Source organism: Rhododendron vialii, chromosome 11a, assembly GCF_030253575.1.
Source record: "Rhododendron vialii isolate Sample 1 chromosome 11a, ASM3025357v1".
Classification (NCBI taxonomy): Eukaryota; Viridiplantae; Streptophyta; class Magnoliopsida; order Ericales; family Ericaceae; genus Rhododendron; species Rhododendron vialii.
Window position 1 is genome coordinate 29,030,884 of NC_080567.1, and position 23,355 is coordinate 29,054,238.

Consider the following 23,355-nt stretch of genomic DNA (forward strand, 5'->3'; position numbering starts at 1 on the left):
CGACAGGACCGAACTACCCCGACCGAACCGAACCACTCCAAACCGAAGTACCTCGAACCGAACCGACTATATACTTGATACTTATATTTATATAATTGGGTTTAATCTATACCTTATATTTGTTTTGTGTGCAATCTACACCGTCTACATAACTCAAACCCTATTATTACCCTCTCTATCTTAGAGTTTCTCATTCCCGCAGCCACAGCTCACAATGGCTAGAGAACTCATCCCTTATTTCCCTTGTCTCACCCTATGGTCCCTACCCCTTCTCTCGCCCAAACCCCTCTCTCGCCATGGCCGAAGGCTGATCTCCACAGAATCTGTGGCACGAAGCAGAGACTGACGTAGAAACCTCAAACCTCTGAAACTCTTCTCCGTTCTCTTTCATAGATCTCTCTCTATACCTGTTACTCTCGTCGAGACGAATCAATAATCTACAAAAGTTTGGCGCAAAACTAAAAAATGCAAAAAAAAAATTCAAATAATAACAAACCAACTCATTTTAATTTTACAAAAATGCAGCCTAATTAAGAGTTTGGTGTATTCCCTAATTTTATCTCGTCCTAGACTTCTACACCCAAGAGCACGTGCCAATTAGTTTTTGGGGAAAAAGGTTTTGTAAATTTATTCCTCATTAATCAGATCAATTGATTTATTCTGTGACTTTTTTTTTTTATCCTAATGAAATTGTCCCACATATGATGCAACCCCATTCAAATCATAAATTTTTCTTCCTTTTGACAGTAGAATATTTTTTTTTATAACGTAGTCCCTAGGCCAGCTTGCGCGCACAACGGGACAATAGATTTTGATAACCACCAATCATTAAATGTGGATAATATACGTTCAATGGTAAAAAATTTAAATTTTCAATACACTACGCCAAATTTTTGCATCGGCGGCGTTAAAAAACCCCCAGTAATAGTCCAAAAATCCCTCTAAAAGTAAATTACCGCCGACAAAACAATTATAAAAAATACAAAAATGGGTAAAGGTTTCTAGCTATTAACGGCGGTTTTACTACTGCCGCTAAAAGTTCTTGGAAAAAATAGGAGAGCCATGCCAACATCTACGGTTATGAATATGGTTAGTGTATTTTTGCTGGATTGGAAACAATATAACCATAGAAGACTCGGGAGTTGAAAGTCACCTTAATTGTTTTTCCATCTCCACGGGTAATTAACAACCTAAAGTTTATTACGCGGCATTGCAAAGGCCAAGATCATTTATGCTACCAATGTGAGACTCAATCTAAAGATAAGAATCTATCCTTAAGAAACAAAATAATATGTCAATGAGTCTCTGTTGGTCGAAACGAATATGAGAGCCTGGACTTACCTCTACATGCCTCCGAATATTCGCTTTGCCGCGATAAGAAATGTAAGTGCAAGATATGCATATGCAGCACCAAATACTTCATTACCAAGAAAAATACTTTTTATCTTAATCAACTGCGTCTATTTGGATCATGAGAGTGAACCAACAAGCAGAAGGGTATGGGTTCCACAAAGAAAGATAGCTAGAGTATCTTGATTGAAAGGTGAGAGCTGAGAAAGATTCAGAGTCTAGCCAAAATTGAGAAGGATTGATTGTGAAGACAAAGTCGTTCAGGACTTTCTAATTGCATGTTGAGTTTACTTACTATTCAGCATTGCAATGCCAGATCTATTACATTTAGTGTGTTAAAACTACCACTCTCGGGATTGATATATTACTATGGGGGATCGGAATAGCAGACTTTTCCTAAGAAAAGCCTTTAGTCTATCTATTCCTAGTATTATGTTGAAAAGTGTGGGGCATGTAGGTTGGATATCGGTTTTTGTCGCAAATGGCTTGGTTTTTCGTTTGCTTCTCTTTTTGTTTTTCCTCATAACGATGTTAACTTGCGAAAGAAATGAAAAACTAACAAGCAAAATTTACCAGCAACAATAATTTATGAAACAGAAGAAAAAAATTCAGCATCGGAGCTCTGAGTTTCAAAAGTTTCAAGACATAATTCCCATGATGAACTGATTTCCACCAGACCAAACAAAGCAACAAAGTTTCATACCGCTGTCAAGGAGCATTTGGTGAGAAAATTGTAGCATCTGTACGTTGTTTTCGTCCACTCAAACTGAAATACTTCTTTTAGGTAATATAACTAGTATCTGTACGTTGTTTTTGTCCACTTCAACAACCTTATTCAATTCATCACATCGGACATCATTTTATTGATGACAACATAAATAGCAAAATCCAATAGGCATAAACTACGATGAGAGAAATAAATGACAGAGTGACTCTTTCATATCCCTTTGGTATTTAGTGATTGTACGCTACATACCGTGCAAAAGAAGCAAACCAGTAGGCAAATAAAAGAAGCAAACCATTCGCAAGATATAGAGAAGTAGGTCTATACTCCAAAGCATGGAAAAATCTTATGACTGATAAAAACAACATTTCATTTCTAAGCAATAATATCTATGAATTTTTTTGTTACTTATAAATGAACAATGAATGGGTTCAATGAAATAAACATCTACATCTACAGCTCCAATTTCTTTTGTTTCTCATTCCCCCTCCCACAACACACATACCATCTTACAATCATACAACTATGTTTACTCTCTCACTCTCGCTCTGGCTAGCTCCAATATTCCTCGTTTAGCTGCAGTACTCTGTCTCTCCTCATGGTGGCGGAAACCAAGATAGGGCTTGAGGGTCCAACGCATCAAAATCAAAATCAATATTCCTTGTTTTTTTGTTGTATATCTCATCCCTAAAAAACAATGTACGTCTTCCCTAAATTGGTTTTTTTTCCAAATGCTTGTTTTTGCAGGTGGATGCTTGGTGCCAAGGAACGAGCCTTGATCATGTATCTAAGTTAGATGTTTTAATAAAGCTTTCGCTGCACCTGAACGTGTTGCTTTTGGCTTGTTGAAGATTATATTTGAACTAGTGATGAACTTTGGAGTATTGATTTCGTGAACAGAAATTACATTGTCGCTAAATTTACTAGCTTAAAAATGTATCGAAGCTAATTTCTCTTCCATAATATTCTCATTTGTTAATTGGCCACTTTGATTGAGTTGCAATTTTCTGCACTGAGTAGTGCAATGCATTTTCTTTTAATTATCAGGCCAAAGGGCTCCGCATAAATTCTGGTTCATCTAAATGTATGGAATATGATTTGCACTACTATGAAGTTTTGGGTAGGCCAAACATTTTCTAAGCAACTTCAACAAACGTTCATTTTGGTACCGCGTTCAGTTTTTGATTTTGTGTTTACAAAATCAGGAAACAAGTTTCCAATTATATTGCTAAGAAGTATAAATAAAAATAAGGGGAAGCTATGGTATACATGGTATACCGTATGTCTAAATTATGACAATTTGTGATTTTCATTATGCCGATTTTTGGTTTTCTAATGCATATTTATGATGCTAGTTACGACTTATACTTTAAAATTTACCTGTTGAACAGGGTTATCCATAATTAAAAAATATTGTTATTATATAACCATAATTATTTGTACAAAAATTCATAATATTTGTATCCCAACCAAATATATGCGTACAATATCAAAAATTAAATAATGCTAGCCATAAATGTTATAACAATACCATAAATTGTCATTATCTTACCACAATGAGTTGTATCAAAAATTCTTTGACTTGTATGATATTCCGTAACAAAATCAAAAATTCTCAAACCAAAATCAACAATTGTTATACCCAAGCCAAAAATATTTATAAAATAGCACAATTGTTATGATAACACCTAAAATTGTTATTTTCTTACCATAATGTGTCGTATCGAAAGAAAACACATGTAAATACCACAAATTATATAACAAACCACAATTGTTATGATAATACCATAAATTGACGTTTTTTTTACCACAATGTGTCATACCAAAAGAAATTGATTAAAATATTCCATAATAAGACACGGCTAAAATACCACAAATTCAGTAATATAACCAAATTTGTTATGACAACACCATAAATTGATGTTTTCATACCCACAACGTGTCGTATAAAAAAAATTCAATTAGCTTGTTCAGTTAACACTAATTATAATCGGAAAAATACCATACCATAATTAAATAATATAACCACAATTGTTATAATAAAACCATAAAGTGGCGTTACCTTACCACAACCTGTCAGATATTTTTTTTGTGATGATATATTCCATAACAAAATAAAAATATGTCATAAAAAATCCACAATAGTTATACCGAAACAAAATATATAGGTAAATTAAATACCAGACATTTATCTAAAAGATCTGGGGTTCAAGTCTTGCACCTTCGTTCCTATTTTTTTTAAAAGAATGTTGTTATTTTTTAGGATAAATTACATAGTTAGTCCTTGAAGTTTCATACTTCAATAAATCTCATCGTTCAATTTCAATACAACATTAAAATCTAATAATACACCATTTGAGCCCCACGTAAGGTGTTTTTTTTTTATTTATCGAAATCGTCTATCTTTTACAATTTACATAATATCAATTAGGTCTTTCGTACCAAGATGAAGTTGATGGCTTATAGCTAGATACTTAATTGAATGGAAAATATCATTCTATTATTCAATCTTTGTGCCGATGATGGAGCTTCCTAAACCTGATAGAGGCAAAAATTTACGTAGGTGACCTAATCAACAAACATAAAAAATTCAACGGATTTAATTGTCATTATTATATCACGGTTGCATGGCTACCTTATATTCAACTACAACAGAGGACTAGGTTTCATATCAAATATAAATTGAATGTACAATCTAAATGTCGTTAGTGAGTGTATTTTTAGAATAATGGATTCTTTCTCAGCGCACAGTCTTCAGTAAATTTTCTTGTAATCGTCATTTCTCTCTCTATCTCTCTCCATTCAAAATCCAAAATCCAAATACCAAAACGAACAACCTGGGGTCAGATCAGGTCAAGTTTCCTCCAACACCAGGCCGTCCAGATGGCCCAAATTTGTTCGGAGTGTTTTGGATATTTTGTAATTAAAATTGTTGCCAAACAGATCTAGGCCGTCTAAAACACTTTTGAACGGCTCCAATTCAAAAACTTGACCAAACTGGTCGGAGAAAACATGACCGGATTCGATCCCAGGTTTGGGGGATTGGAAAACCCTGTAGTGCAAGGCCTTACAAGGCACCCTGTAGGGCGCTCATAGACCATCGATCTTGACAGCGAGTGGTTGAGATATAATTTTTAATTATGACTGGTAAGAATTATTAATTACCGGTCATAATTGATTTTTGATCTGACAACGAAAAAAGAACCAAGTCGCTTTTGACTTGGCTTGTCGTTGTACTTATGTAATAGTCGGCCTTTCTACACGCCCACGCCCATCAAAATGCATCCTTGGTTCGGGACGAAGCCAAACCGATACACATAATAGGCGAAGGAAAGGACCTCTATTTCATGATGCTTGGGGAACGTAAGTTTGATCAAGAATAGGAGAGGAGAGGTGGAAGAAAAGGTTCGAGATGGATTTAGTAGCTTTTGTGCGAGCCGTATGCGATGAGAGTCGCACTACAGCAATGTTCACCCACTCCTCCACTCTGATCATTTCAAAGTGTTTTTTTTTTTTTTTTTCACGGCGATCATTTCAAAGTTGATCAATAGTTACAAAGTTGACTTTGTGATCATTTCATTGACTTTGTGAAAATTTTGCTACGAAGTTGACTTTATGCTTCCAAACTTTCTCTAACTTCTCTCTCTCATCCGTCTCTCACTCTTCAAGCTTCTTCCAATGGCCGCTCCAAGAACCCACGAGGCCTCCACTTCCACCTCCCGCCACGCCTACCAAGTCTTCTTGAGCTTCCGAGGCAAAGACCTCCGCAAGACCTTCATCGACCACCTCCACACATCCCTAACCCAAGCCGGAATTGATGCAGGAGCGTGCGTGTTAATGGGTATTGAAAATGACGTAAAATTCATGTTGAAGTGTCTTTCTAGCTTCTAGTCAAAGAGTCTAGTTGTTTGGTATTTTTTTTATGAGTCTTTCTATCATTTTATATGAATCTAGTTGTCTTTTATTTTCTCTAGAGTCTTCCTAGTAGTTTGGAGTCAAAGTCTTGTTAGTATTTATTATTAGTCTTCATGAGTCTTGATGAGTCATATTTTGTAATGCCTATTTATATGAGTTCTAATGAAATGAAAAGGAGAGAGTTTTGAGTTTATGAAAAATATGTGCAAGTGTTTCCTTGCTTGAGAGTGACTGATTCCTCCGACAATCAAGTGTGTGACTTGGTTGCGTGAGTGTCTTCCGCGATTAGCAACGTCGAGTGATTCCGTTGCCCTCGGTGAGTGGCTTCCCGGGACTATCCCATCCTTTGCGGGTTTCGGCCTGCATCAGGAATCCACACCTTCAAAGACGACGACGAAATCCAAACAGGCGAAGACATCAAGTACGAGCTCGAAAGAGCAATTGCCCAATCCAAGATTTCACTCGTAGTTTTCTCCAAAGGTTACGCTTCTTCCGCGTGGTGCCTCGATGAGCTGGTGAAGATCGCGGAGCGCCGGAGGGTTTGCGGGCAGGTTGTTTTGCCTGTTTTCTACGACGTGGACCCGTCTCATGTGAGGAAACAGAGTGGGGCGTTTTTACAAGCGTTTGGTAGGCATGAAGAGGAGGCGGGGACTGATGAGAAGAAGGAAAGGGTGAAGAGATGGAGGGAGGCTCTCACAGATGTTGCTAATCTTGGAGGGAAGGTTTTGGAAAATGAAGCTGATTGGTAATTTTGCTATGGAAATTAAGTATTATGCACCATTAGCCTCTCTTTCTTTTTTTTTTTGATAATTTTGCTAGGAAAAGTTAGTTTGTAAATTTTAATTTCATTTCTCAAGACATTGCTTCCTCTGCTTTGTAGGCATGAGTCGAAATTTATCCAGGAAATCGTTAAACAGATTTCAAGTAAGTTGAATCGCACAGTTTTGAATGTTGCATCGCACCTAGTTGGTATTGATGCTCGCGTCAAGAACATTAATTTGTGGCTACAAGATGGGTCGACTGAAGTTGGTGTATTGGCGATTTATGGTATGGGTGGAATAGGGAAGACCACAATTGCCAAAACTGCTTATAACCAAAACTTCGACAAATTTGATGGCAGTAGCTTTCTTGCAAATGTTAGAGCAGCTTCAGAACAACCCAATGGTTTGGTTCGTTTACAAAGGCAACTTCTCTCGGATATTTTGAAGAAGAAGGCCGAAAAGGTACACAATGTTGATGAAGGAGTCATTAAGATTAAAAATGCTGTAAGCTGCAAAAGAGTTCTTCTTGTTCTTGATGATGTTGATGATTTAGATCAATTAAAAGCTGTAACGGGGATGCGACAATGGTTTTATCCGGGAAGCAAAATTATCATAACAACTAGACATGAGCGATTGCTCAAGGCTCATGAGGTGTGTGAGATGTATAAGGTTCAGGAACTGGATGATAAAGAATCACTTCAGCTCTTTAGTTGGCATGCCTTTGGACAAGACCATCCAATAGAAGGTTACGTTGAGCTCTCAGAAAGAGTTCTACAGCATTGTCCCTGTAGCACTTCAAGTACTGGGATCTTCAATGTCTGGAAGAAACATAGATGTTTGGGAGAGTGCAATAAAGAAATTGGAAGCAATTTCAGACAGTCAAATCCTTAAAAAGCTTAAGGTAAGCTATGATTCTCTGGATGAAGACCATGACAAGAACTTATTCCTCGACATTGTCTGCTTCTTTATTGGAAAGGACAAAGATTATGTGGTTCGAATACTAGACGAATGTGATTTTTTCACCATAGTTGGGATTCAAAATCTTATTGATCGCTGTCTCTTAATGATTGGTGAAGATAACAAGATGAAGACACACGACTTGATTCTGGACATGGGAAGAGAGATTGTTCGCCAAGAATCACCGGAGGAGCCTGGGCAGCGTAGCAGAATATGGAATCACAATGATTTGCTTTCTGTATTATCTGAGAAAACGGTAAGAAACATGTTTCTCCCTTCCATTTGGTGTTTTCTTGGATGATAAGTTACTTATCAGATTTACTATTATCAGGGTACTGAAACAGTCAAAGGCCTTGTGCTTGACATGCAAATGTTTATGGAAGGCCAGTCTGTTGGACCAATCTTCAGTAGTGAATCTAATGACGCAAAAAGAAAGCGTTCCCAAGAAATTCTTGACGAATTACTGTTGATAGACCGAGGTAGGTCATTGAAACGAAGACGGCTTGACTTCTCAAGGCACTCAATAGATGCTCTCTCAAAAATTGCTAATGAGGCAGGCTTGAAAACTGATGCATTTGCGAGGATGCACGAATTGAGACTACTTCTGCTCTATTATGTTAAGCTCACTGGCTGCTATAAGGAATTTCCTAAAAAATTGAAATGGGTCTACTGGCGCGGATTTCCTTTAAAATCTACACCCAATGATTTTCCTCTTGAAAGCCTGGTAGCTCTTGAAATACGTAACAGCAGCTTGAAACAAGTTTGGAGCGGAACCAAGGTATGCCAGATTAAATTCTCTACTTTTGTGATTACATTAAGTAATGGAGAACTCATTTCATGTCGTTCATTGATTTCTCCTCGCTTTTTTTTACTGGAACAGGTGCTTAAGTTATTGAGATTTCTTAATCTGAGTCATTCCCATAGTCTTACTAAAACCCCTGATTTCTCCAGACTCCCTAAACTCGAAAGGTTGATTCCGAAAGATTGCATAAGATTGGTTGAAGTTCATGAATCCATTGGAGAACTGGAACGATTGGTTTTTCTGAATCTAAGAGATTGCACAAATCTTCGAAAGCTTCCAAAAAGCATTTGTCAGTTGAATTCCCTTGAAAAACTCATTCTCTCTGGTTGCTCAAATCTCATTGAGTTGCCTATTGAACTTGGAAAGCTTGAATCCTTGACAGTGCTCCATGCAGACAAAGTCGCTGTTAACCAATTGGTGCCTACCACCGGTGAGGTGAAATCATGGAAGGCTCGCTTCTGGTCTTGGGTATCCAAAAGAAGTAGAAGCCTAGAGTCCATCGGATTTGCTTTGGCTTCTTTATCACACTCATTAGTGAAATTAAGCCTTGCAAACTACAACCTTTCAAATGATGCCATTCCCATTGATCCTAGTAGCCTGTCTTTGTTGCAGTACTTGAATCTTAGTGAAAACCCAATTAATACCCTACCGGAGAGCATCAAAGGTCTTTGTATGCTCCAGGACCTTTGGGTAGATTCATGCACTGGCCTCCAATCACTTCCTGAACTTCCCTCGAGTTTAGTCAAGCTCAAGGCAGTACATTGCACATCTTTGAAAAGAATAACAAATCTACCAAACCTGTTGAATTCGCTGTTTTTGGATGTGAGCGAGTGTAACAAGCTAGTTGAGGTCCAGGGATTGTTCAAGTTAGCACCCATAGGGGACTTTTTTCCGGAAATGATCAATGATTTGGGATTGTTCAACACGGAATTGATTGGAACCAAAGAGGTGGAATTGTTCAACAATATGACAAAAACAAGAATCAGATGTACTGTACAGGTGCGCTCTCTCTCTCTCTCTCTCTCTATCAAGCTAGTGGTTTTAAAAATCTTGTTTAATCAAAATCATATCAAGATGCCAAAATTGAGTAATGCAGGTTGAGAATTGTCAATATTTCTCATTAGAATCAGCATCTGGTTTAGCATAGCATCCGCATATAATGTGTCTTCCTCGCGTGCAGTCTTGGTATGCCTTATTAGGGAGAGGAAAAACCAGAGTTATATCAAACTTGGAATGCTATCGAGGAATGTGCTCCCACGAAATGAGCTCTCGATTAGTTTTCTTCGAGCTGTTGAGAGCTCATTTTTTTTTCCAAAACAAAAAATGAGCTCTCAATATCTCAAAGAAAACTCATTGTTAAATACGCACACAATCACGTTCACTATACATTTTTATGGACTGTAAAAATATTAATTAATACGTAAATAAAAATCAAATATGGGACTGTTAACTTTTAATATAAACACAGTCTCACAAAGAGAACTCATGCTTTGGGATTTCAACGATATCAACTTGCGAAAGAAATGCAAAACTAACAAATCAAACAAGCCAAAATTTATCTGCAACAACTTGAGGGCCCAACGCATCAAAATCGAGATCGAAACTGGGTAGCGGCTCCCATTGCAATATGGAAACTAGTTCTTCAAAATCCGCATCCATGTCCGAAAGCCTTTGTGAGTAATTTCCCTGCCTCTCCACTTCCAAAAATTCTACTGAGAAATGTGTTGGGCCAAGCCCGGATAGGGTATGAGGGTCCGAGGCATCAAAATCTAGACCGAAACTTGGTAGCTGCTCCGACTCCAATATAGGAACTTGTTCTTCAAGATCCGCATCCATGTTAAGAAGCATTCGTGGATAGTCTCCTTGCTTCTCCATTTCCGAAAATTCTTCTGAGGAAGGTGTCGCGGGACGCCAAGATAGGGTTTGAGGGAAACTTTGTAGCTGCTTCGACTCCAGTATAGGAACTCGTTCTTCAAGATCCGCATCCATGTCAAGAAGCATTTGTGAATAATTTTCTTGCTTCTCCGTTTCCAAAGATTCTTCAGAGAAAGGTGTCGGGGGAAGCCAAGATAGGGTTTGAGGGTCCGAAGCATCAAAATCAAGACCAAAACTTCGTAGCTGCTCCAACGTAGGAACTTGTTCTTCAAGATCCGCGTCCATGTCAGCCGAAAGCATCCGCAAATGATTTCCTTCCTTCTCCGCTTCTGAAAGTTCCTTCTCCGCTTCTAAAAGTTCTCGCGAGTAAGGAACAGTTTGTGTTTCCGTTGCTTCCATCTTCTGTTCTTGCTCAGACTCCCTCCTAGCACGCTTTGCGGGTTTCCGGAGCATAACATCAGCATCATAAGCAGCAGCAGCAGCCTCAACATTCTCTGCTCTCCCCGTAGATTTCTTGGTGCACTTTACGTTCTTCGGAAATATCTTGGTGTCTTTTGAGTCGTATCTTCTTTTTATCCTACAAAGAACATATTCTCCTTTAGGCCATTGTTCGAACTCATGCATGATCCAACGGCCTTTTTCCAACGCTCCTGATTCGTCCGTGGTCTGAAAACACAGCGTCCTCTTATACCCTATCAGTTTAGGATCGGTCTGTTCATCGGATATTAGTTCAGGACTGGTCTGTCGGTCGTATATTGGTTCAGGACCGGTCTCTCCGTGCCACGAGCCACAGCCGGCCGTTCTAGCTATCCGTTTGTCGCTGCCGCGTGCCTTGATCAACTTGGTGAGAACGTAGACGCTGCCTTCTTCCCACGGGTCGTTCTTGGTGAAAATCTGCCACGGGGCTTTGTTTCCAGTCCCGTAAATCTCGCGCTCGAAAACGACGTCGCAAGGCAGGGCTTTACCCTTGCACTTCCTCCGAAGATAGTTGATGACAAGTTCTTGGTCTGTAGGTCTAAACTTATAACCCACTGCTACGCTCATGTCTCTCTCTCTCTCCATAATCTTTGACAATCCTCTCTCTCTCTCTCTCTCTCTCTCTCAGTGATATGACGTTGAGTTAGTCCAGGTAAAGTGATGGGGATATATATAGCAGAATAGAAATTAAGTCGGCTATTTATGTACTAGAGTAGTACCGTACTACCTCCATCTTCTGTTGCTCGTCCCTCACGAAAATAATTGTAATTTTTTGGAAAAAAAATACGTCGTGCATATATAATTTTTTTGCACCAGTTTAAAGTGCTTGATTTGTTCTTTAATTTGGTGTAAAAAAATTCAAAAAATTATGCATGAAAGTATTTTATTTTTCGATCCAAAAATTTCGTTGACTTTTTGCAGAGGAAAAGTAATTTGGGACGGTTGAGTAGTGCAAAGTAGGGTTGTTACGAACCTGACCAGACCAAAAAAGACCGAAAAAATCGACTGTTCGATTCGGTCTTCGGTCAGGGTGGTGACATAAAATTTTGGGTTCGGGGTGGACCAAACTGAACCGAACTTATTTCGGTTTGGTCTCGGTTTTAATTTGTTAAAATCTGGATCAACCGAACCGAACCGAACCCGACAGTACCGAACTACCCCGACCGAACCAAACCACTCCAAACCGAGGTACCTCGAACCGAACCGACTATATACTTAATACTTATATTTATATAATTGGGTTTAATCTATACTTTATATTTGTTTTGTGTGCAATCTACACCGTCTACATAACTCAAACCCTATTATTACACTCTCTATCGCATAGTTTCTCATTCCCGCAGCCACAGCTCACAATGGCTAGAGAACTCATCCCTTATTCCCCTTGTCTCACCCTATGGTCCCTACCCCTTCTCTCGCCCAAACCCCTCTCTCACCATGGCCGAAGGCTGATCTCCACAGAATCTGTGGCACGAAGCAGAGACTCACGCAGAAACCTTAGACCTCTGAAACTCTTCTCCGTTCTCTTTCATAGATCTCTTCTGTACCTGTTACTCTTGTCGAGACGAATCAATAATCTACAAAAGTTTGGCGCAAAACTAAAAAATGCAAAAAAAAAAAAATTCAAATAATAACAAACCAACTCATTTTAATTTTAAAAAAATGCAGCCTAATTAAGAGTTTGGTGTATTCCCTAATTTTATCTCGTCCTAGACTTCTACACCCAAGAGCACGTGCCAATGAGTTTTTGGGGAAAAAGGTTTCGTAAATTTATTCCTCATTAATCAGATAAATTGATTTATTATGTGACTTTTTTTTTTATCCTAATGAAATTGTCCCACGTATGATGCAACCCCATTCAAATCATAAATTTTTCCTCCTTTTGACAGTAGATTTTTTTTTTATAACGTAGTCCCTAGGCCAGCTTGCGCACACAACGGGACAATAGAATTTGATAACCACCAATCATTAAATGTGGATAATATATGTTCAAAGGTAAAAAATTTAAATTTTCAATACACTACGCCAAATTTTTGCATCGGCGGCATTAAAAAACCGCCAGTAATAGTCCCAAAACCCCTCTAAAAGTAAATTACCGCAGACAAAACAATTATAAAAATACAAAAATCGCTAAAGGTTTCTAGCTATTAACGGCGGTTTTACTACTGCCGCTAAAAGTTCTTGGAAAAAATAGGAGAGCCATGCCAACATCTACGGTTATGGATACGGTTAGTGTATTTTTGCCGGATTGGAAACAATATAACCATAGAAGACTCGGGAGTTGAAAGTCACCTCAATTGTTTTTCCATCTCCATGGGTAATTAACAACCTGAAGTTTATTACGAGGCATTGCAAAGGCCAAGATCATTTATGCTACCAATGTGAGACTCAATCTAAAGATTAAGAATCTATCCTTAAGAAACAAAATAATATGTCAATGAGTCTCTGTTGGTCGAAACGAATATGAGAGCCTGGACTTACCTCTACATGCCTCTGAATATTCGCTTTGCCACGATAAGAAATGTAAGTGCAAGATATGCATATGCAGCACCAGATGCTTCGTTACCAAGAAAAATACTTTTTATCTTGATCAACTGCGTCTATTTGGATCATGAGAGTGAACCAACAAGCAGAAGGGTATGGGTTCCACAAAGAAAGATAGCTAGAGTATCTTGACTGAAAGGTGGGAGCCGAGAATAATTCAGAGTCTAGCCAAAATTGAGAAAGATTGATTCTGAAGACAGTCGTTCGGGACTTTCTAATTGTTGAGTTCACTTACTATTCAACATTGCAATGCCAGGTCTATTACATTTTTGTGTTAAAACTAGCACTCTCGGGATCGATATATTACTATGGGGGATAGGAATAGCAGACTCTTCCTAAGAAAAGCCTTGAGTCTATTTATTCCTATTATTATGTTGAAAAGTGCGGGGCATGTAGGTTGGATATCAGTTTTTGTCGCAAATGGCTTGGTTTATCTTTTGCTTCTCTTTTTGTTTTTCTTCATAACGATATTAACTTGCAAAAGAAATGAAAAACTAACAAATCAAGCCAGGCAAAATTTATCAGCAACAATAATTTATGATACAGAAGAAAAAAATTAGCATCGGAGCTCTGAGTTTCAAAAGTTTCAAGATATAATTCCCATGATGAACTGATTTCCACCAGACCAAAATGAAAAACTAACAAATCAAGCCAGGCAAAATTTATCAGCAACAATAATTTATGATACAGAAGAAAAAAATTCAGCATCGGAGCTCTGAGTTTCAAAAGTTTCAAGATATAATTCCCATGATGAACTGATTTCCACCAGACCAAACAAAGCAACAAAGTTACATACCGCTGTCAAGGTGCATTTGGTGAGAAAATTGTAGCATCTATACGTTGTTTTTGTCCGCTCAAACTGAAATACTTTCAGGTAATATAACCAGTATCTGTACATTGTTTTCGTCCACTTCAACATCGGACATCATTTTATTGACGACAAGATAAATAGCAAAATCCAATTGGCATAAACTACCATGAGAGAAATAAATGACAGAGTGACTCTTTCATATCCCTTTGGTATTTAGCGATTGTACGCTACATACCAGGCAAAAGAAGCAAACTAGTAGGCAAATAAAAGAAGCAAATCATTCACAAGCTAGATATAGCGAAATAGGTCCAAACTCCAAAGCATGGAAAAATAGTATGACTGATAGAAACGACATTTCATGTCTAAGCAATAATATCTGTGAATTTTTTTGATACTTATAAATGAACAATGAATGGGTTCAATACTTCAATGAAATAAACTAATCTACAGCTCCAATTTCTTTTGTTTCTCATTCCCCCTCCCACAACGCACATACCATCTTACAATCTTACAACTATGTTTACTCTCTCGCTCTCGCTCTTGCTAGCTCCAATATTCCTCGTTCAGCTGCAGTACTCCGTCTCTCCCCATGTTGGCGGAAACCAAGATAGGGCTTGAGGGTCCAATGCATCAAAATCAAGATCGAAACTTGGTAGTTGCTCCGACTCCAATATGGAAACTAGTTCTTGGTAGCTGCTCCCCTTTTTCGAGAACACGTTAGACATAGTGCACTCGATGCACGTGCTGAGCAACTGGATACCAGATGCGATGCTTGAGTTCACCCTGTATGATATGTACAGGGTTTTGAGGCCTGGGGGATTGCTGTGGCTTGACCATTTCTTCTGCTTGGGGCACCAGCTGAATGCAACGTACATTCCGATGCTGGTTGGAGTTGGGTTCAAGAGGCTAAGGTGGAATGTTGGTTTGAAGCTTGATCGCCCGGTGGATGAGATTGAGTGGTACTTCTCGCCCCTGTTGGAGAAACCGATGAGTTAGTAACTATAATGAAAATGGCATCTTTGTTAGAGATAGGACAGATTTGTGACTACAAAAGCATATTCTATCTGGAAATTTATTGAATGGTTCAACAGGAATTTGGTTTAGATCCCCCTGGCATGATTACTGAACTGACCTGAGTTACGACGATAAATCAAGGAGTTTTATGAGCTTGGGACGACTGATAGTTTTTCATTGATGAAGCCAGTACCGTGCCATTCTACTAATTGAAACGAATCATAGGAGGGCCTTACGGTTCCAGAAATTTAAAATCATCGAATGCAATAGTTACTGTGTAGAACCGATTGTCCATTTGTGGAGATCAAATTGTCCATAATTTCATCTTTCCGTTACAAGAACATTCCATATCTACGATTCTGTTTTCGATCGACTCCTTATAAATGAATGACGAATGGGCTCGATCAATGACCTACTAGTAAACTAACATATACTGCTCATATTAATTTCTTTTGTTTTTCCTTCCCCTCCAACAACAAACAACGCATGCACATTTTACTCTCTTGCTCTTGCTCTTACAAGCTCCATTCCTCGTTCAACATGTCCAAGGCATCAAAATCAAGACCGAAACTTGGTACGTAGCTGCTCCAAGTACTCCAATATTGGAACTAGTTCTTCAGTATCCACATCAACGTCAGAAAGCATCTGCGAATAATTTCCTTGCTCCTCCACTTCCGAAAATTCTTCAAAGAAAGGTGTTGGGGCACTGTCGGGCTGGGGAAGCCAAGAATCAAGACCGATACTACTTGGTAGCTGCTTTGACTCCAATATAGAAACTAGTTCCTTCATCCGACATGGAAGAAAGCATTTGTGAATAATTTCCTTGTTTCTCCGCTTCCGAAAGTTCTTCCGAGAAAGGTGTTTGGGCAATCCCAGATAAGGCTTGAGGGTCCAACGCATCCAAATCAAGATCCGCATCCATGTCAAAAACTATTTGCGAATAATTTTCTTGCTTCTCCGCTTCTAAAAGTTCTTCCGAGGAAGGTGTTTGGGCAAGCCCAGATAGGGCTTGAGGATCCAACAAATCAAAATCAAGATCCGCATCCATGTCAAAAAGCATTTGCGAATAATTTCCTTGCTTCTCTGCTTCCGAAAGTTCTTCTGAGAAAGGTGTTTGGGAGAGCCCAGATAGGGCTTGAGGGTCCAACGCGTCAAAATCAAGATCCGCATCCATGTCAAAAAGCATTTGCGAATAATTTCCTTACTCCTCCGCTTTTGAAAATTCTTCCGAGAAAGGTGTTGGGGGAAGCCAAGATAGGGTTCGGGGGTCTGACGCATCAAAATCAAGACAGATACTTGCAAGCTGCTCCGACTCCAACATAGGACGTAGTTGTTCAAGATCCGCATCCACGTCGGAAAGCATCTGCGAATAATGTCCTTCTTTCTCCGCTTCCAAAAGTTCTTGCGAGTAAGGAACTATATTTTCTGTTTCTAGTGCTTCCACCTTCTGTTCTTGCTCATGAAACTCCTCCTTCCTAGCATGCTTTGCGGGTTTGCGGACCATTATAACATCAGCATCACTAGTAGCAACAGCCTCAACGTTCTCTGCTTTCCTCGTAGATTTCTTGGTGCACTTTACTATCTTGGTGTCTCTTGAGCTATCTCTTTTTATCCTACAAAGAACTTAATCCCCTTTAGGCGATTGTTTCCTAGTACTCGAACTACTATTACCATCCGGCTGCAAAGAGAACTCACGCATGGTCCAAAAGCCTTTTCCCATGCTCTCGTCCATCACTCCCAATTCGTTCGTGATCTGAAAACGCAGCATCCTCTTGTATCCTATCAGTTCAGGATCGGTCTGTTCGTCGTCAGGACCGGTCTGTTCGTCGTATATGGGTTCAGGACCGGTCTCTCCATGCCACGAGCCACAGCCGGCCGTTCTAGCTATCCGTTTGTCGCTGCTGCGTGCCTTGATCAACTTGGTGAGAACGTAGACGCTGCCTTCTTCCCACGGGTCGTTCTTGGTGAAAATCTGCCACGGGGCTTTGTTTCCAGTCCCATAAATCTCGCGCTCGAAAACGACGTTGCAAGGCAGGGCTTCTGCACCCTTCGACTTCTTCCTAAGAAAGTCGATAACAAGTTCTTGGTCTGTAGGCCTAAACATATAACCCGCTGGTACGCTCATATCTCTCTCTCTCTCTCTCTCTCTCTCTCTCTCTCTCTGATCTCACTTTGTTTTAGTCCAAGTAATGTGATGGGATATATATAGCACAATAGAAAGTCGGCTATGTATGTATTAGAGTAGTACCGTATTATCTCCATCCTTGTCCCCCACAAAAATAATTGTAATTTTTTGGAAAAAAAATACGTCGTGCATATATATATATATATACACTCCGGTTCTGATCCAGGATCCCGGATTTGGGAATGGTCCGGGACTGTGCTGTGAGCCGTTGGATTAAAATCCAACGGCCTGGATTAAAAAAGGGAAAAAAGGCTCCAATAATTACACTTTTTCCCCTCCCCCTCACACTTTCCCCCTTCCCCTTTTTTCTCACCTCTTCGTTCAAACAGAGTCCAGACCAGAGAGACAGACGAGAAGAGAAGAGAAACGCGAAGAGCGAGGAGAGAAGAAGAACGAAGACGAAGACGAGACGAAGACGTTCACGAACGACGGTATCTCTCTCTCTCTCTCTCTCTCTCTCTCTCTCTCTCTCTCTCTCTCTCTCTCTCTCTCTCTCTCTCTCTCACTCTCGAACTTGAACTCAAAAAATCTCGAACTCAAAATTTCTGAATCGGAAGAAATTGCTCTGAAATTAGGTGATTTTTTTAGGACGAACGACGAAGAACGAAGAGGAGGAGAAGAACGAAGGAGATCGACTGGAGAACGAGGTATATTTTTCTCTGTCATATTTTTCTCTCTCGTTCAAAAAAATTAAAATCTGGTTCTGATTGGCCCGACTTCCCACCTGAAATGCCCCATTCCCCAGTTTGATTCTTGGGCTCAGCATTGGAACCACCTGAGCCACCCCAACCTGCAGTTTGATTCAAGGGTTTAGCTACTGATTTCCCTGCAGTACCCCATCCTCCAGTTTGGGATTTTTCAGCTTTAGACCCACCTGTGCTACCCCAACCTGCAGTTTGATTTAAGGGTTCAGGTTCTGATTTGCCTGCAGTACCCCATCCACCAGCTTGATTACTGGGTTTCTCAGACTTAGAACCACCAGCATTAGCCACCGGCAACGTCGCTCGATCCAGGTAGTCACAACCTCCGTTACCTTAAAAATTGCTCGTGAGAAAATCATACTTTTTATGGGTTTGTGCTGGATTTGTACTTAATTTGAAATTCAAGCCCTAGGGTCAGTTGTTATATATCAGAATCTTTATCGATTCAAGTCGAGTGAGTGGGGGTTCGATTATGCTGAGTTGTTTGTTGTGTAAAATTCGTAAAGAAATTTACTTTAAAATCTTTGCACTTTTTTTAAAAAAAATTTCTCGTCTGGCTTCCCTCAAAAAATAGTTTTGTGACGAAAAGCATGCGTACAAATTTTTTTTTTACTTTTTTTCTGGTATGGAACTAAAGACTTCCATGAGAACTTATTAGGAATACACGACCAAAGCCAAGAACACTTGCTTTTCACGCGGAAGCCCTCTGATTTTGTTCGTAAAAGTCAAAACTTTGCACGACTCGATCAGAATAATCACAGCAGCTATTATTTTTAACTTTGTCCGAGTATTAGAAACCATCGGCTGAGGCATTCTATCAAACAAACCGAAGTGTATCAAGTGCGGCAATGTCGCTCGATTCCGGTAGTCACCAACTCCGTTTCCTTAAAATTACTGGTGAAAAAATTATATCTTTTCAAGGGTTTCTGCTGGGTTTGTGCTTAATTTGAGTTTCAAGCCCAAGGGTTAGTTTGGTGTTATGCGTTTAAGTGGGCAGAACTCCCACCCGTAGACCATCCTCCAGTTTGAACCTTTGGTTCTGCCTTAGAAACACCAGTATTGCCCCACCCACCAGTTTGATTTTGAGATTCAGCTATAGAACCACCTGTATTACCCCAACCCCCACTTCTATTCTTGGGTTCGGTGTAATTAGAACCACATCCACGACGAAGATGGCAATTATGTTTGGCTATAATTAGGATTTTTTGTTCTGTTACTCGATTAGGGCTTTTTGTTATGTTGTTATGCAAGTTTAGGGATGTTAATTTAGAAACAAAATCAAAATGTTTGGCCGATATTGTGTTGATTTGTTGAAAAATAAGAGTTTTGATGGGCCATTTGTTTTCATACGCTTTGGTGCCACTGTGAATGTTGACAAAACACTAAATGTTAGCTTATAAATTTTATTGCTCATATACTAATTCGATTTGATAGTCTTTGCTATTTCCAGTTACGCATTCTTAAGAAGGAACGAAGAAGAAATGGAAGAAGAACAAATTTCTAATGTCAATCCAACTCCCTTATTTCCACCACCACCACTGCAAAGGTATATTTCTCTCTCTCATGTAGAAAAATAGGATAGTTACAATCACAATGGTTTATTTATTCTTTTGTCTTTTGGTGGGTAGAATGCAGTCTGTAGATGATATACAACTACTATCACCGTCACCTTCTCAACCTTTTGAGGAGTCTGCTAATTCTTCTGAAGCACTTTACACTCCTGAAGTCAAAAATGAGGTGATACCGAAAATTGCACAACAATTTAAAAGCTTAGAGGATGTTTTCAAAGCTTATAACAATTATGCATTCGAAGCTGGTTTTAGTGTGCGAATCAATTCTAGCAAGACGGATAAGAATCGTGAAACCATTAGGAAAGAGTATGTTTGTTACAAAGAAGGGGAGAGTAAATGTTCTGAGGCCAGTCAACGACAACGGGGTTTAACTAGGGAGAAATGTGGTGCAAAATTAACAGTAGTAAAAAATCGGTCAGGTGAAGGGTTTGTTGTGACCCAATTTGTGGAGGGGCATAGCCACCCTCTTACGACGCCAAGAAAGAAGCATTTCTTGAAATCTCATCGTCGAGTGTCAGTTGCACAGAAAGCGTTAACGCAACAACTAGCAGCTGCAAATGTGTCAACCAGCCAACAAATGAGTGTTTTAGAGTTGCAAGCTGGGGGTCTCGAAAATATTGGCTGTTTACGGCGAGATTTTTATAATTCTCAAAGGGATATGAGGAAATATGTAGATGGACATGACGCCAACATGTTGAAAGAGCTTTTTGAGACTGAAAAAGAAAAGAATCAAGGTTTTACGTATACAATCGAGGAAGATGATGAGCACAGGCTAACCCATTGTTTTTGGGCCGATGCGACGTCTAGGAAGTCATATCAGTATTTCGGTGACGTGGTGGTATTTGATACTACATATAACACGAACAAATATTGCTTGATGTTTGCACCTTTATTAGGGGTTAACCACCACGGGCAGACAACGCTTTTTGGGTGTGCCTTCTTAAGTGACGAAAAAAGTGAATCATTTGAGTGGCTTTTCAAGGAATTTTTGAAAGCGATGCCTGGACCACCGCCCAAAATGATCATAACTGATCAAGATCCGGCAATGACAAGAGCAATTGCTTGTGCTCTTCCCAATACGTTTCATAGATATTGTATTTGGCACATTGTTAGTAAATTTTCTGAGAAAATAGGTGCATTGGCATACAAAGAACATTATGAAGAGTTCAAGAAATGCATTTGGAATTCCGAGAGCCCTGAAGAGTTTGACGCAACATGGGCATATATTGTAGGAAAATCGAACTTGTCCACCCATCAATGGTTGCAGGCCATGTACGAAATTCGTGGCAGATGGGTTCCTGCATATACGAGACACATTTTCTCTGCCCACATGACAAGTAGTCAAAGGGCTGAAATTTCTCATGCATTCTTCAAGAGGTATTTGTCTGACAATAATTCAATGTATGAATTTGTGACACGGTTCGAAAGGGCACTTGCACGTCTACGACATAATGAATTAGATTTGGACCACAAAGATATAAATGAGAAGCCAGTCCTGAAAACCTCATGGTCGATGGAAAAGAAAATGAGTGAGTTATACACACTCCATTCATTTAAGAAATTTCAGGAGGAAATATTTCAGGTTGGTGCATATGTTCTTACGATACTACATGAGGATGAATGTCGCTCTGTGTGGAAGGTTCATAGGGAAGAAATGGAAGGTTCGAGAGGTCGTGAGGTGTTGGTAGACAAGTCATCGAACCGTGTGAGTTGTAGTTGTCAGATGTTTGAATTTGACGGAATTCCATGTCGACACTTGTTGGCATACTTGTCTTTAATGCAGATTAGAGAACTCCCTAGCACATACATTTTGCTAAGGTGGACTAAAACTGCAAAAGCAGGCAGAGTTTTTGATGACTTGGGCAGTCATCAAAAACTCTTATGTGACAGTTCACTTTTGGTGAGGCGACAAGGTGTCTTTCAACTTGCTTATACAGTTCTTGATGACGCTGTATTAGATGAAGAAGGAACTGAAATTGTGCGAGAAGCATTGCTATCTAGTCAAAAGAAGATTGCATTTATGAGGGGTTCTCGTCAAGATGGTTCAACGAGTTCTATCCAATTGCCTATTTCTCTCGGAAGCCAACATGGTTTGAAAGAACCACTGAAAGTTAGGGCAAAGGGTTGTGGTAAGCGTTTGAAAGGAGGGAAAGAGAAGGCCGTCAAGAAAAGTAGGAAATGTCATGGGTGTGGGTTATTGGGGCAGTCGCATGACAAAAGAAATTGTCCGAAGCTTATGAACACGTAAGTGTACTTGTCTATTTATAAATTAAACTTGATTGTTTACATGCATAATATATTGTACTTGTTGTCTTATTTTTTTAGGTCTTCACAAGATGCTACTATGTATGACGACGACGACGACGACGACTTTGCCGATGAATGTATGTGTTTGCTTAAGTGAATTACGGACTTCAAATAGGTAGTCAAATACGAACTTGAATGCTAATTTTTTTTATGTTTCAGGAACTATATGGGTTTGCGGGTATGGAGATGACATTAGCAAGGCACAGGCTACATGATATGTGTTTTTGAGGATGTTGTCTGCTATTGGATCTGTTTTAATAGGTCCCATCTTATTTAATAGGTCCCATCTCTGGGAATGCCCTGAAGGACGACATTAGCATTAGATTTTCATGCTTTTACTGAAGTGGTTCTGGTTGTTTCACTCTCCATTCTGGTCTAATTTTAGAACTGTACTGTATAACTCTTACTGTAGGAGGATCGGGTTATGGTAATTCATGATGTGTTTATTTATATCAACTTCCCAATCTAGAGCCGGGCCAATGTTAGATGATCCTTTCAGGATCACACTTCTAAACCTTGTCTACAATAATCACTTGTAACGGGGGAAGAGGTAAAATGGGAGAAAAAAGATACACAATGATTGTAAAATGGATGTCTTTTGTGAACTTTGGAGTTTTTAAATTGGAAGCGAAAAAAGATACACAATGATATTGCTGATCATGTTCAATCTCCCCGAGCAAAGAGAAGTGGTTGGTTGAGTTTTGCTTCCGCTACTTTTATACTGACAATAGAAAAAAATTAATTGATGATATGGCAAGGGATTCAGTTGGTCATTAATTTTAAAGATCATTGCTTTGGGTGTTTGATTTGTTTCTAGGAAGCATCAAAGTATTTTTTATAACTCCTGTGTTCGGGGACCAATCTCATCGTTCATTTGCGGGGGTCCTTATTAAAGTTAGAGCAAAACTTTTCATACATTGACCCTAAAAGAGTTGACAACACCTCAACGTTTTTTAACCTAAAGCCTTAGTTAGGAGAGAGCAAGCCCCTAAGTCATTGGCCTTGTGGACACCCCATTGGTCAAACCATTCCTTTTTTTTTAATGTTACACCTATTCTTTGGGATGCCAAAATACCGATACACGGCAGAATCAGAGAGATGAGTTTGAACAAAACATGGGATCTCTAAACAGTGTATATGGAAATTTCCGCGCAAATTAGAGATGGAAAAAGAAGACCAGCTGTCCTTGATATGCATTTCTGTAGCAGAACACTACCAAAGGGGATGCGATGGTCCACCAACCCAATGGCTTGTAACTAAGGTAATTATAAGATCAATAGAGAAATTTAGGGAATAAGGATTGTCCAATTTGAGCTTTAATGAAGTTTGTCCAACTCTTCCACGGAAGAGAATAAATATTC

General features: G+C 39.3%; 3 protein-coding genes and 1 pseudogene across 3 annotated transcripts in view; 3 read left to right on the forward strand and 1 right to left on the reverse strand.

Annotated features, from left to right (window-relative positions):
• The window catches only part of LOC131306344 (NADH dehydrogenase [ubiquinone] 1 beta subcomplex subunit 3-B-like), a 47,548-nt gene extending 44,575 nt beyond the window's left edge, over positions 1 to 2,973 (forward strand). The window contains exon 2 of the mRNA XM_058332526.1: positions 2,822 to 2,973. The gene's annotated coding sequence lies outside the window, so the exon portion shown is untranslated. The remainder of the gene's footprint in view (positions 1 to 2,821) is intronic.
• LOC131307078 (disease resistance protein RPV1-like) lies at positions 1,324 to 9,610 on the forward strand (annotated as a pseudogene).
• A 6,821-nt stretch (positions 9,611 to 16,431) lies between these two features.
• On the reverse strand, positions 16,432 to 17,355 carry LOC131307079 (NAC domain-containing protein 37-like). The gene is made up of 2 exons (XM_058333495.1): positions 16,902 to 17,355; positions 16,432 to 16,832 (listed from the first exon to the last, which is right to left on the reverse strand). Exons 1-2 carry the CDS (start codon positions 17,353 to 17,355, stop codon positions 16,432 to 16,434), a joined length of 855 nt encoding a protein of 284 aa, XP_058189478.1.
• Positions 17,356 to 19,596: 2,241 nt separating this feature from the next.
• Positions 19,597 to 22,336, forward strand: LOC131307080 (protein FAR1-RELATED SEQUENCE 5-like). The gene is made up of 4 exons (XM_058333497.1): positions 19,597 to 21,931; positions 22,013 to 22,087; positions 22,154 to 22,172; positions 22,256 to 22,336. The coding sequence occupies exons 1-4, from the start codon at positions 19,710 to 19,712 to the stop codon at positions 22,334 to 22,336; spliced, it is 2,397 nt and encodes a 798-aa protein (XP_058189480.1). The 5' UTR covers positions 19,597 to 19,709.
• The last annotated feature ends 1,019 nt before the right edge of the window (positions 22,337 to 23,355 follow it).

What these genes read in the sequence shown, in the direction of transcription:
- LOC131307080 (XM_058333497.1), top strand. Translation starts at nt 19,710, where the DNA reads ATGGTTTATTTATTCTTTTGTCTTTTGGTGGGTAGAATGCAGTCTGTA. An exon ending in TGTCCGAAGCTTATGAACAC is followed by an intron (nt 21,932 to 22,012) that starts GTAAGTGTACTT and finishes TTATTTTTTTAG; the next exon opens with GTCTTCACAAGATGCTACTA.
- LOC131307079 (XM_058333495.1), bottom strand. Translation starts at nt 17,355, where the DNA reads ATGAGCGTACCAGCGGGTTATATGTTTAGGCCTACAGACCAAGAACTT. An exon ending in GTTCTCTTTGCAGCCGGATG is followed by an intron (nt 16,833 to 16,901) that starts GTAATAGTAGTT and finishes GGATAAAAAGAG; the next exon opens with ATAGCTCAAGAGACACCAAG.